This window comes from Echinops telfairi, unplaced genomic scaffold (genome assembly GCF_000313985.2).
Source record: "Echinops telfairi isolate 266 unplaced genomic scaffold, ASM31398v2 ScPeMD7_7425;HRSCAF=8463, whole genome shotgun sequence".
NCBI classification, from domain to species: Eukaryota; Metazoa; Chordata; class Mammalia; order Afrosoricida; family Tenrecidae; genus Echinops; species Echinops telfairi.
In genome coordinates this window covers 849231-862153 of record NW_022111325.1, presented here as the reverse complement: position 1 = coordinate 862153, position 12923 = coordinate 849231, and the positions used below count along the sequence as shown (strand labels likewise).

Sequence of the window (12923 nt, the reverse complement as noted above, 5' to 3'; positions counted from 1 at the left end):
AAAAAAAAAAAAAGAAAGCATTTATTAAAGTCTTAATCAAAAGACAAGGACAAGACAGACAAAACATATCTAGATGAGGGAGGCCATTAGATCACAAGGTCATAAAGAGTCCAAGGGTTTGCTGATAATACAGAACTTTGGAGAGGACATAGGAGGTCAAGGGAAACTGTCCGAAATACATGTTGGCAGCAAATGCGTGTATCAATTACAGGTGGGCTGTGGGAGGGGAATGGAGGCATGATTGGAGTGCAGACTTTGTGGTTGACAAAGGGGCTTAAGAGGTCGGTGGGGAGGAGGTCTTCTCAAGGCCATCAGGGTGTGACCGATGCCCCTACCACCTGTGTTCTCTCAAAGGCACACCCAGGCAAGCCCCCAAGGGAGACCGCCCCTCCCAGCACTGCTCTTTCAGATGGAGGTAATGCCCTTTCCCTTGCACAATATTCAGATGGAATTCAGGCTCAATGCACCTGGGGACTCTGCAAATGGATTTGGGGCTTTCACTGTCACCCTAACCTTCAGCAGACGAGGCGCTCAGAATTTAAGCCTTAACAGCATTCCCTGCTCTGGGCATCGATGTATCATTTAGAGTCCTTGTATCACATGCAGGCTGGTGTGCTCATTCCACGTGGACTTGGTTGGCACCTCACGTAGCTAGCTGCTTGGTTTTTTTGTTTTCTTTTAAACACCTTTATTCTTTTAATTGCTTGTTTTAAGACAAGCCTTTAAGTCCCCAGTCGCTGTTCTTTATGAGGGGCACCATCTGATTTCCTCACCACACTTTGCGATAGCAGCCAAGTCTTCAGTGATCACCTCCTGAGGCAAGTCTCCAGTGGAGACACACCACCAAAAGAACTCATCCTTCTGAATAGTCATACCAGAGGGGAGGAGGAAAGTGGGAAGAGGAGGGGAGGGAGAGGGAAACGATTGCAGTGATTGATACATAACCACACACACTCCTCCAGGGGGATGAACAGAAACCATTGGGGAAGGGAGACAGGGTCGGTGTAAGATATGAAAATAATAATTTATAATTTATCAAGGGATTATGAGGGGGGTTGGGAGGGAAACAATGAGGAGCTGATACTAAGGCTCAATAGAAACTAATTGTCTAGAAAAGAATGATGGCAACATATGTACAAATATGGTTGATACAATTAATGTATGGGTTGTTATAAGAGTTGTAAGAGCCCCCAGTAAATGATCTTTTAATAAAAAAATATTTTAACAGAACTCGTTCTTTCTTAGATTACAATTTATGATTATGTGCAAGCTCAAAATCCACTCAGATATCTAAAGGGTTTTTGTTTGGCCGGTCTTGTTTTCAGATATCTAAAGTTTATATATCCCTGGTCCATTCTAGAGGGGGCATTATCAGCTTCTTGAGAGATAGTGTAAGTAGCCTCCAGGGGACCTCTGGTAATTCTAATAGTATCATTAATCTAGCTAGAATTGGAAATACAAGTGAGGCAACTGTGTGTGTCTGTGTCTACAATGTATGTATGAGAGCTTTCAGTCACCTGCTCTCTTCACAGAGGCACACCGTCTCCACGCTCCAGCCAGTCATACAGATGCAGAGATGAACTAGGTGCGGAAGCACATGGTGAGGAGAATTACTTACCACGGTTCTCCTAGCCGCAGACTTTAATTCTCACCCAATGATTGAGTAGGACTATGCAAGTGAGAAGCTATGGCCCACCCAGGAGATCAGGGAGCTTGCTAATAATGTAAACAAGTTATGTGGCACTCTTGTGGGGATCTAACAACAACAAAAACCAACTCCCTGTCATCAAGTCAGCTGACTCAGAGTGACCTTATAGGACGGGAGACCTGCCCCTGTGAGTTTCCAGGACTGGAACTGTTGACAGGACTGGAAGGTTTTGACATCCCCTTAGACTTAACGTGAGCCCTTTCAGAGGCAGAAAGTGTGTGTGTGTTGGTGTGGGGGGTAGAGAGGGGGCACTGACTACCATCATGAAGAAGAAAGAGAAGTGAAGAACATCCTTTGGACCTGGATCCCTGCTAGACCCAGGAGACAGAGAGAGACCGAGAGCAGAGAGAGCCGTAGCATCAGATGATGAGACAGTGGCAGAGGACCGGCGGCAACAGCACCAGGGAGTACAGAGCGGGAAAACGGAGCATCTTGGGCAGAGGCTTACTGAGAGAGTGGGGTGTCTCTGGGCACTTACTGGTGGCAGAACTAAAGAGCGTTCTAACCCTTGCTTGAGAGGGCAAAGGCCAGGCTGCGTGGCCAAGGGGCCAGAGAGCCTGCTGACAGGCACAGCTGAGAAAGACTGTCCTGACAAGACTATCTGAAGATCTGGATTGCAACACCAAGAGTCCACCTGTGGCGCTACACACAGACGTTGTGGACTTGGAGAGCGTTTGGTGGTGTATATTCCTGTCACAATTAGAAAAAAATTACATGAATAACAATGAGTGCAAGGAAGAAGAAAATGTGCTAGAATTGAATACACTGATCATTGTACAAGTCTTCTTGGCATGATTAAATTATTGGACGGTATGACATGTGGACAAAATGCCAATAAAACTGCTTTAAAACAAAAAGAACTGTGTGTTGGATGGGTCAGCTGGCCATCCTACGAGTCTTAAAATGAGCCGTCCCAGAGGTCGAAAGGGGGATCTTATCTCACAACCTCCGAGAAAGAAGAGTGGAGTGCACCTTTCAGAGGTGCTCAGGAGACAGATGAGAGCATTGTTGTAACATCTTGCTGAGGCGGTGAGAGGGGGAAGGAAGTCGGGAAACGACAAGAGCAAAATCCAGAGGCTGACAGGAGACAGCACAGTGGGCTCCGGGCCCACAGAGTGGGACCGCGGAGTCTCTGGCAGAGAGCTTGCTAACAGAGCGGCGTGCCTCAGGCAGTTGGTGGCACTACCTCTGGGGTATCCTCAGGCCGAGGCTTACTGTGACGTGGGTGGCTAACTCTCAAGCTAGGAGCTTTGTAAAACGTGCCCTAGCAGGGGGCAGCAGCCAAGGGGCCACTGGGCCAAGAGCCGGAGGACCAGAGAGAAGAGGCTGAGAAGCTGTATCTGATCTGCTGAGAAGAGGCTGTCTTGATAGAAGAACTGCATCCTGAGTAGTTCCTGATCCTGAACAATAGCCTATTACTTCCCTAATCAAGTCTATCCCAACCCACTGCTATGGAATGCTTTATGCCGTACCGTGACACTAGATAGGGTTCCCGAGGCTTTACATCTTCACGGGAGCAGACAGCCTCATCTTTCTCCTGAGGAGCAACTGGTAGGTTTGAACTGTTGACCTTGTGGTCAGCAGCCCATCACTTAACTTGACAGCACCACAAAGTTCCTTAATAAACCCCATAATCCTGCGCATCGTGAGTTCTGTGTGGTCGTGACAACCAGCAGAGAAGCAGAACTTACCGTGGGAGGGGTGAGTGAGGTCAGAATTGGGGAGAAGGTTAGAGAGTGGAGGCATAGCTGGCCTCTACCTCATCAGATCCAGTCTTGGGATGTTAGTCAGCCATCTCCATCAGATTGTTTTTTAGGAAAGGAAATGGAGAAATGCCAAAGGAGAGGCTGGAGCGGCCCCAAACACATCTCAATCCAGTGCACTGGTCAAGCACAGGAGATAAAGTCTATGCGTTACTGTAGGAGCTGACGTTTCACCATCACCCCACCACTCTGACTCCTTACCTGAGACATTACCCCCCACGTAGATGGCCATGGTAACAGCCAGAGAGCCAGCCAGAAACATGGTGAAGAAGTTGCCTTTGGATTCTCCACTGGTGACAGCCTGGGCCACTGCTCCCTGAGTGATGAGCTGGTGAGAGAGGAAGAGGAGGGACAGGTAGCCCAGGCTGTGGCAAAGGAGTGAGGTTGAGAAGATAAAAGGAGGGGCCGAGAGAGCTTGGGCGTGAAGGGCCACCAGGGGGCCAGCGAGGAAGCAAGGACAGCAGAAAGGAGGAGGGTGAAGATATGAGGGAGCATACAGAAAGAGGAATAAAGGGAAGGAAAGCGACAAATGGAACTGAAATGTCAAATCCAACTTCCAGCTATCGAGCCCATTCCAACTCAGAGTGGCCCTACAGGACAGAGCGGAACTGCTTGCTTGGGTTTCTGAGACCACAACCTTCATGGGAACAGACAGCCTCGCCTTTCTCCTGCAGAGCACCTGGTGGGTTTGAACTGCTGACCTTGTGGTTAGCAGTTCAACATGTACCCCACTATGCCAACGGGGCTCTTTAATAGCTGGGAAAGGACGAGGGGCAGTAAGAGGAAGTAGGAGAAGACATGAGAGTGACACAGAGAGAGAAGATGGGGAGGAGGGGTGAGTCGAAAGAAAGTGGGTCCAGAAGGAAAGAAAAAGACACCAGGAGGACCCCAAACCATCTACCCACCTCCCTCACTCCCTCCCCTCCCCTCCTCCCTGCCTACCATTAGCACAAACACACCCAGAAACTCTGCCAGGCATTGCCGCGCCAGGAGGTTGCGGATCCGGAACCGGCTCCCAACTCTGGCCAAGGTGAAAGCCATGGTGGAAACCGGCTGTCTCGTCCCTGCCAACACGGCCTCTGCTGGTCAAGGCACTTTTACCGGTACAACGTCGTCGTAACAGAGGAAATGATAAGGAGGAGACTTTAAACCAATTAGTTCCAACTCTTGTACCTCGGCGTGGAAAAGATAATGGAAGAATGTTCTTGGGCAGGGCCTGAGCATTGCTAGAACCTGGAATCTGCTTTGGCTAGGTCTCTGCATCCTCATTTCCTAGACCAGCTTCCCTCTATGCTAAAGAACAGGGGGAGTTCCCTGATTCACGCGAGGCGGTTTCCAAAAAGCGGTGGGAGAATGCCGTGGTCATTTCCATTTTCCACAAACTTGGTAAGCCTCCACCCCCCCACCCCCACCCCCGGGCATTGGTGCTTTGGGCCCCCAGGGCAGCTGTGCCACGTGGTATCATTGCTTCAACAAATACAGAGCGGCAGGAAGTCCTCAAGGTCACATGGTATCAGCTGAAACCAAATTCAAACCCACCTAGTCCCCCAGCAGGGCCGCACCATTTCTGTCCTGGAGAACTCAATAGACAGAATCCTGAACGCCACAGCTGGCAGGACTGAACACCAGCACGGGGGCTGTTTCTACTTTACTCATCTCATCGATAGTCCCATCATGGTTAGACTATGCTGTGTGTGCCATGGCTTGAGATGTGGCCTTTGCACCGCTTCAAGCCCTGCCTTCACATCTCTGGATCTCTGCCATTCCTACTCTCCCTAACACGTAGCCACACACTACCTCTTCCTATCTCGAGTGTCTAATCAGACTCATTCAGCAGTGTTCAAGGCCCTAGGGAAACTGACTAACAAAACGCAGTCCCTGCCCTCCTAGATGTTAGGTCCTATCAGATGAGAACTGTGTACCAATAATTTTTAAAAGCGTGTGTGTCTATCATGTATGGGGTTTTGAGGGCCAGGGGCTTGATTGCCCCTCATTAGGAACTCCAAGGTGCACTGGTGCACTATGGAGCACAGACGTCAGGGGTTCGATCACAAGCATACCTCAGAAAAGTGGTAGCTTCAGTCCCAGACCGTGGCAATAATGCAAATATTGCACCAAGTCACACACATTTTTTTGTCTCCCAGTGCAGGTAAAAGGTAGGCTTCCATGTATAGACTTTAGTAGAGTAAGTGTGAAAGATGAAAAAGTTTGAGAATCTTCCTCCCCCACTCCCCACTATCATGTTCCCAATTCTACCTTACAAATCTGGCTAGACCAGAGGATGTACACCGGTACATAGGAGCTGGAAACACAGGGAATCCAGAGCAGACTATCCCTTCAGGACCAGTGGTGTGGGTGGCGATACTGGAGGGTGGAGGGAGGGTGGGGTGGAAAGGGGGAACCGATTACAAGGATCTACATAAAACCTCCTCCCTGGGGGATGGACAACAGAAAAGTGGGTGAAGGGAGACGTCGGACAGTGTAAGATATGACAAAATAATAATTTATGGATTATCAAGGGTTCATGAGGGAGGGGGGAGCAGGGAAGGAGGAGGAAAAATGAGGAGCTGATGCCAAGGGCTTAGGTGGAGAGCAAATGTTTTGAGAATGATGAGGGCAACGAATGTACAAATGTGCTTGACACAATGGATGTACAGTATGTATGGATTTTGATAAGAGTTGTATGAGCCCCCAATAAAAATTTTTTTTTAATTTTTTTCGGGTTTTGCAGACACCCCAAGGTACTTGGGCAAAATGTATCTTTTTTTTTTTTTTGAACATTTTATTAGGGGCTCATACAACTCTTATCACAATCCATACACACATCAATTGTGTAAAGCGCATTTACACATCATTCTCAAAACATTTTCTCTCCACTTAAACCCCCGACATTAGGTCCTCATTTTTCCCCTCCCTCCCCCCTCCCCCTCCCTCATGAGCCCTTGATAGTTTATAAAAAGAAAGACAAGAACACTACCAGACATATGAACACCAAAAAGAAAAAAGAAAGAAAAAGTTTGAGATATTGTGAGGGTGACCAAAAGGTGACCCAGAGACACACAGGGAACAGGTGCTGTTGGAAAAAGGAAATGGTTCTGGTCCACTTTCTCAAAGCAGGGTTTCCAAAAGCCAATGTGGAAATCATACAGTATCTGGGAATCAGAGTAAAGTAGAGTGAAGCGAAATATTCCTGTACTTAATGCAATCCTTCCAGTTACAGGCTTTATCATTCCCGCTGCACAAAGGAGACGCTGGCGGCCCACCAAAGGGCTTGGACAGCTTGCTAATGATGTCAGTAAGGTCCCTGGAACCCTTGGGGGGTTGGTGGGTGGAACTGCGCAGGTAAAGTCTGTGGAACTTTAACGTGGGGGCTTCAGTTTTGCCATTCTACCAGGCTTACAAGAAGCCATCCCAAAGGGGACCTACTAAGAGCTAGGAGCACAGCATGTCCTTGGGATCTTCCATCTCTACTCCGAAAACTCCGTTTCCAGAAGACAGAGAGAGCTGTAACACGGGACATGCACCAGTGGGAGCAGCAGCGGAGAAAGAGGCGGCAGAGAGCAAGAGAACTGAGCCCCTTTGGTGGGAGGCTTGCTGGTGGAACAGGGTCCCTCTGGGCACTTATCAGTGAAGCTAAAGAGCTTTGTAGCACTTCCCCTAGCAGGGCAAAGAAAGACCAGGCTGCTCAGAGGCAACACAGTAACCCCCAGGGCCACACCGGAAGGACTCAACATAAAAGCCTGACTAAATGAAATGGGTCCTAGCTCAAAACGACCTGCACCCTTGGACATAAGACTGAAACACTCTGATAGGAGAGGAAGTAAAGGGTGGCCACCCCAAGACTGTGGAAATTGCAGCCATTGGACCTTGGGTGGGACTCCTGGCTTAGTGGGCGTCCAACGAAAGGGGACACAGAACCACCGTACACTTATTATCTCCATGCTCCCCATTGCATTAATATGGTAGGTTTTACTCTGATAGGCAAGGATCTTCACCTGTAAGAACTGATACAGGAAATGTTCCCCTGGCACCAATCCCCACGCTCAGTGTATGCAGAGCTCAATCAATCAAGAAGTCAAGATTGTGGTAATGATTATGTAACTCTTCTTGATGTGACTAAACTATTGAATTTGGTGATATGTGGATTAAGTACCCATAAAACTGTTTTAAAAGATATCTAGCTATGCAAAACAACAACTCACAGATTGCAGCTGGCAGTCAGACTGTGATCAGTGCAATTGTCTTATACCCCAGGAGGATGATTGACAATGTGTTTCTCTGTTTTTCTGCCTTTTCTTTGTTTGGTTTTGGTTTTGTTGTTGTTATTGTGGGTTTTGGTTTTTGTCATAATACAACCGCCAAGGAAAACTAGAGTCGTGCATAACCCATGGACAAGCAGATTTGATTCTGGGCCCCCACTTAGCTCTACCCGCGGTCCAAGCACAATTCGTTCTGATAACATGGCTCTGCTCCTTACTCGCCTTCATGAAAGGATCATTGAAGACAAGGGTACGACAGCAAAGTGTGACGAAGAAAGCAGATGGTGCGCCGCTACCAATTGGAATAGTGTCTGGGGTCTTACAGGCTTATATTCAAATAAGCAGCTATCTAAGAGTGTCAGCTAAGTCCACACGGAAGAAGCACACCAGCTTGTGTGATCCAAAGATGACAATTACAAAATCCAAATATGATGAAGGGTGAAGTATCAGAACTGAAATTGTAAACACCCAATTTGGAGAAGACTATGGAGGATGGAGGACGGAGGGAGCCCAAAATCCGCCTGCAGACTATTTTGTCAGATTAAGCCCCTGGCAGATGTCTCTAGCCACAGGCAAAGGGCTTGAATAGCTCTACTATCAGACAGGGATTGTTGTCAACTTGATTGTGGTGGATCGAACCAGGGTCTGATATGATACCTGGTCAGTTCACCTCCCTCTTACCCAACCTGAATTTGCCCTAGGCTGAAGCATTTCTCACCTGTTCCAGGAAATAAATTTCTTCTCTGGCTTTTTAAATAGATAGTGGTCTTTTCTTTATTATAATTTATTTGTATTTTTATCTTTTTATTTTTAAAATTTTCTCTATTGTTGCATCTTTCTTTCTTTTTAAAATCATTTTATTGAGGGCTCATACAACTCTTATCACAATCCATACATCCACCCATTGTGTCAAGCACATTTGTACATTTGTTGTCACCATCATTCTCAAAACATTTGCTTTCTACTTGAGCCCTTGGTATTAGCTTCTCATTTTTCCTCTCCTTCCTCTGCCCTCCCCTCCCTCACGAATCTTTGATCATTTATAAATTATTATTATTTTGTTATGTCTTACACTGTCCAATGTCTCCCTTCACCCACTTTTCTGTTGTTCGTCCCCCAGGGAGGGGGTTATATGTAGATCATTGTGATCAGTTTCCCTTTATCCCCCCTACCTTCCCCCTACCCTACTAGTATCACTACTCTCATTATTAGTCCTGAGGGCTTTATCTGTCCTGGATTCCCTGTGTTTCCAGCTCTTATCTGTACCCATGTACATTCTCTGGTCTAGTTGATTTTGTAAAGTAGGATGGGATCATGATAATGGGGGGAGGAAGCATTAAAGAACTAGAGGAAAGTTGTATTTTTCATCAGTGCTATACTGCACTCTGACGGGCTTGTCTCTTCCCTGCGACCCTTCTGTAAGGGGATGTCCAGTTGCCTACAGATGGGCTTTGGGTCTCCACTCCACACTGCCCCTCATTCACAATGATATGATTTTTTGTTCTTTGATCTAATCGACACCTTATGATCACACAGGCTGGTGTGCTTCTTCCGTATGGGCTTTGTCGCTTCTCAGCTAGATGGCCGCTTGTTTACCTTCAAGCCTTTAAGACCCCAGACGCCATTTCTTTTGATAGCTGGTCACCATCAGCTTTCTTCACCACATTTGCTTATGCACCTATTTTATCTTCAACGATGTGTCGGGAAAGTGGATCGTGTAGGGAAAGTGAGCATCATGGGATGCAAGTTTAATAGAACAAAGTGTTCTTGCATTGAGGGAGTACTTGAGTGGAGGCCCAATGTCCATCTGCTACTTTAATACTAAATCTATAAATATATGCACATAGATCTATTTCCCCATCATCATATATAAATATATTTACATATGTCCATGTGCATACTTAGACCTCTATAAATGCCCTTTGCCTCCTAGTTCTTTTCTCTATTTCCTTATACTTTCCTCTGGTCCCACTGTGGGAAACACAAAGATTTCTCCCAAGTTGTCTCACCCAAATATATGCCAAACTTAGCTACTTGCTACACATCGCAAATGACTATACACTTGGAGGTCCATGAAAATAGGTCAGAGGTTATCCTCCCTAAGGATTATCAGTCATCTAGAGCAATCAGACTGTATCGTCTGTCCCATCCTAAGTAGGGACCACTCCATTCTGATAAGGATAGTAGTGGATTTTTTCCCTGAAGGAGATCCCAGGGAGGTAAAGCCCACTCAAGAGTGACCAAGTCTAGGGTCATCATGAATGACCCTAGGGTCTGCCCATCTTGTCACATGTATGCCCTTAGTCCTTCCCCTTCCTATCATGTGTACACCCCTAGCTCATCCCCTTCCTGTTTATGACCATTGTATTTCCCCCTCCTGTTGCTTGTATTGCCTATTGCACAACCCCTTCCTGTGATGTATGTCTACCTATAATTAGGAGGCATGCACACCCCCAAAGATATATAAGCCTTGGTTAGCAATAAATTGCTCTCTCTCCTGCTCTCTCCCTCTATCTCTCCTGCCCTGTACCACCATGAGGAGCTGAGGTGAGCTTGCTACCATGAAATGTGTCTGACTCCATTATTTCAATCTCTCTTCTATCTCTCATATTCTCTATGACTTTATTATAATCTTTAAATATCACAATCATACAATTGTGCTTACTGAACCCATGATTAGTTGTGGGGGGCAGGCTTCCCCCACAAATGGTGCCCATCGCATGGCAGTAGGAAAAGAACTCTTTTGAGTTATAACCCATGTAACAATTGTAGGGCCCCAGCGGAATGTAGAGTGAATCAGAAAATTGTGTGACGTGAGGATCTGGTGTGGGGATTGGCAGATAAGTAGTGGAAATATTGAATGAGTATTTTAAAGAGGACAAGGGGCAAGGTAAAAGTAAACCTGAAACTTATGTTACTATGCTCATCCACTTACTGAAAAGATAGGGCGTAAAAGTAACAAAGAAAAAGATGTTTTCTAAAAGTAGTAAAAAGGTGTAATCCATGGTTCCCAGGGGAAAGAACTTTTGATCTAGAGACCTGGGAGGAAGTCATTGTAAACTTAAAAGAAAGCATACATACATCGCTTCTCAGCCTTTTGGCTAAGATCAAGTGTAGTATCTGTTCTTATCAGTTTAATATCTGATACGTCCTCTATCTGAGGACAATATATTAAATGGATTTTTGGAGCAGGGAGTTGGAATAGGAACTTGCTCCCTCCACTCCACGCAGGAATGGTGCACCCCCTCGGGGGAATAAAAACAAACAAAAAGAAAGCACACAGAGATGGGGAGAATATCCCCATGGAGACATGGTCACTGTGGGCTCAAGTTAAGATGGTTTTAAAACCTTTGCAGGGAAAAAAAAAAACCTTTGCAGGAGAAAGAGAAATAAGGTTATCAGTTTAGTGAGAAGTCTGTGTCTATTCAAATCTAGGAAAGCAAGCTAAAATCTCTGTGAATGAGTATGCATTAGATGATGAAACTTTAGTAAAAACTGAAGACGCAGGGATTGATTTTTATCTAAGGCCTCCATTACAAATGAAATCTCATGGCCAAAGCCTATATGCCTTCGGGGGACTGCAGCTTCTGAAGGCTTAAAGGTGATAAAGCACTAAAGGAAGCAAATTCCTAGACCCAAAGCAAGACTATTAAACAATCTCAGGAAGCTCCCTTGCTTTCAAAGGTAGAGAAACCAGCATAGTAGTGAGAAGCCTCTGAGACACCCAACTTAAATCAGGTGAAAAGCAAGCAGAATAAGTATCAAGCCAATGAGAAGATTTTAGACAGAGGTGAGAAAACTAAGCCTGAGTCAGAAGGGGACATCATAGTAAAAGCATCTGCTCCCCTGTGGAATTTAGTGTAAGAAAGACTAGAGGTTGTAAAACAATTAACCAAGCCAATGCTGGAGGTAGAGAGATTAGCTCCAAAGAAATGCAAACTAAGAGAGTTAACATAGAAGATGAGGTTCTGGAAGTGGAGTTTCAAGATACGTATACCAGTCGAGAAGACCAGCTCAGAAAATAGAGGCAAAGAGGCAAGGAATAGGAAGGTACCTTTGCTTTCACAGGTGGAGAAAAGTATAGCTCAGAAAGGGGATTTAGAATTTAGAATGGCTTATCCTGTCCAAGTTATTAACAGACAGTCCGGAAAATACCCACAAAGAATTCACAGTGCCTTCCCCTTTGAGTTGCTAAAAGATATCAGGCAGGCAAGTCACTGACTATGGCCCAGACTCTCATTATGTAATTAGCATGATAACATCTTTAGCAGAGTCTGAGTGCTGGACCCCTGCTGACTGGAGAGCCTTGGCAAAAGTTATGTCTTTAGTCTTCAGAGTGTTTACAATATCGTATGTGGGGATTTTATGGTCCATTCACAAACTCAGAAGAATGCTGAGGATGGCATAGATCTAGGAATTCATCAATTGCTAGGGGATAAAAATTACATCATGGTTGAGTCACAACTACAGTTTCCTGAACATGTAATAACACAGGTATATGAGGTTTGCCTAAGGGCCCAGGAAGAGGTAATTCCATCAGGAGAGAGAAGACCAAGTTACACAGGTATAAGACAGCGGAATTATGAGTCCTATGCTGACTTTGTGTCCCGACTGGAAAACTCTATTTCCAAATGCATAAAAAATGTGCAGGCAGTAAAACATTTAGTACATAAGCTATCTTATGATTTCTCGAATAAACACCGTATACATGCCTTGTGTCCCTACAGGGAACAGGGCACACTGTTAGGTTATCTCAGAATATGCAGGAATTTGGAGACATATGAATACAAGCCCAACCTCATGGCAGCCACTTTAGCAAAATACACCGGACCTAAAAGAAAGTGCTTTAGTTTCTAAAAAGATAGGTCATCTTCAAAGCGTGTACAGAGTGCAGACCAATCAGCCTGGCTACAAAAATCAAGCTGTGGTCTGTGACAGAGCATGGGCCAGGACCACCCAGTTCAGGTTTAAAAGAACCTGGACTTTGCCCCCACTGAAGGAAGGGAATTCACTGGGCGAGTCGATGTTGTTCAAGATTCAAAAGTAAAGGATTGCCATTAGCAAAGGCTTCCTGGTGGGGAACTAGGGAAAGAAGCTTGATATAGACCCCGCCCAGCAGAGCTTGGAAGGTGAGGTGCCTGCCTGCTGGAGCAAAGAAAATCTTAGAGAGAAATTGCAGGTATCACTCAACCT

General features: G+C 45.9%; 1 protein-coding gene and 1 pseudogene across 1 annotated transcript in view; one reads left to right on the top strand and one right to left on the bottom strand.

The window, feature by feature from the left end:
- Positions 1–4512, bottom strand: part of AQP10 (aquaporin 10) — an 8202-nt gene extending 3690 nt beyond the window's left edge. Inside the window, exons 1-2 of the mRNA XM_004714741.2 lie at positions 4414–4512; positions 3673–3799 (exon numbers count right to left, since the gene is read on the bottom strand). Coding sequence (XP_004714798.1) covers positions 3673–3799; positions 4414–4512 — 226 coding nt within the window. The remainder of the gene's footprint in view (positions 1–3672; positions 3800–4413) is intronic.
- Positions 4513–10811: 6299 nt separating this feature from the next.
- Positions 10812–10977, top strand: LOC115872585 (annotated as a pseudogene).
- The last annotated feature ends 1946 nt before the right edge of the window (positions 10978–12923 follow it).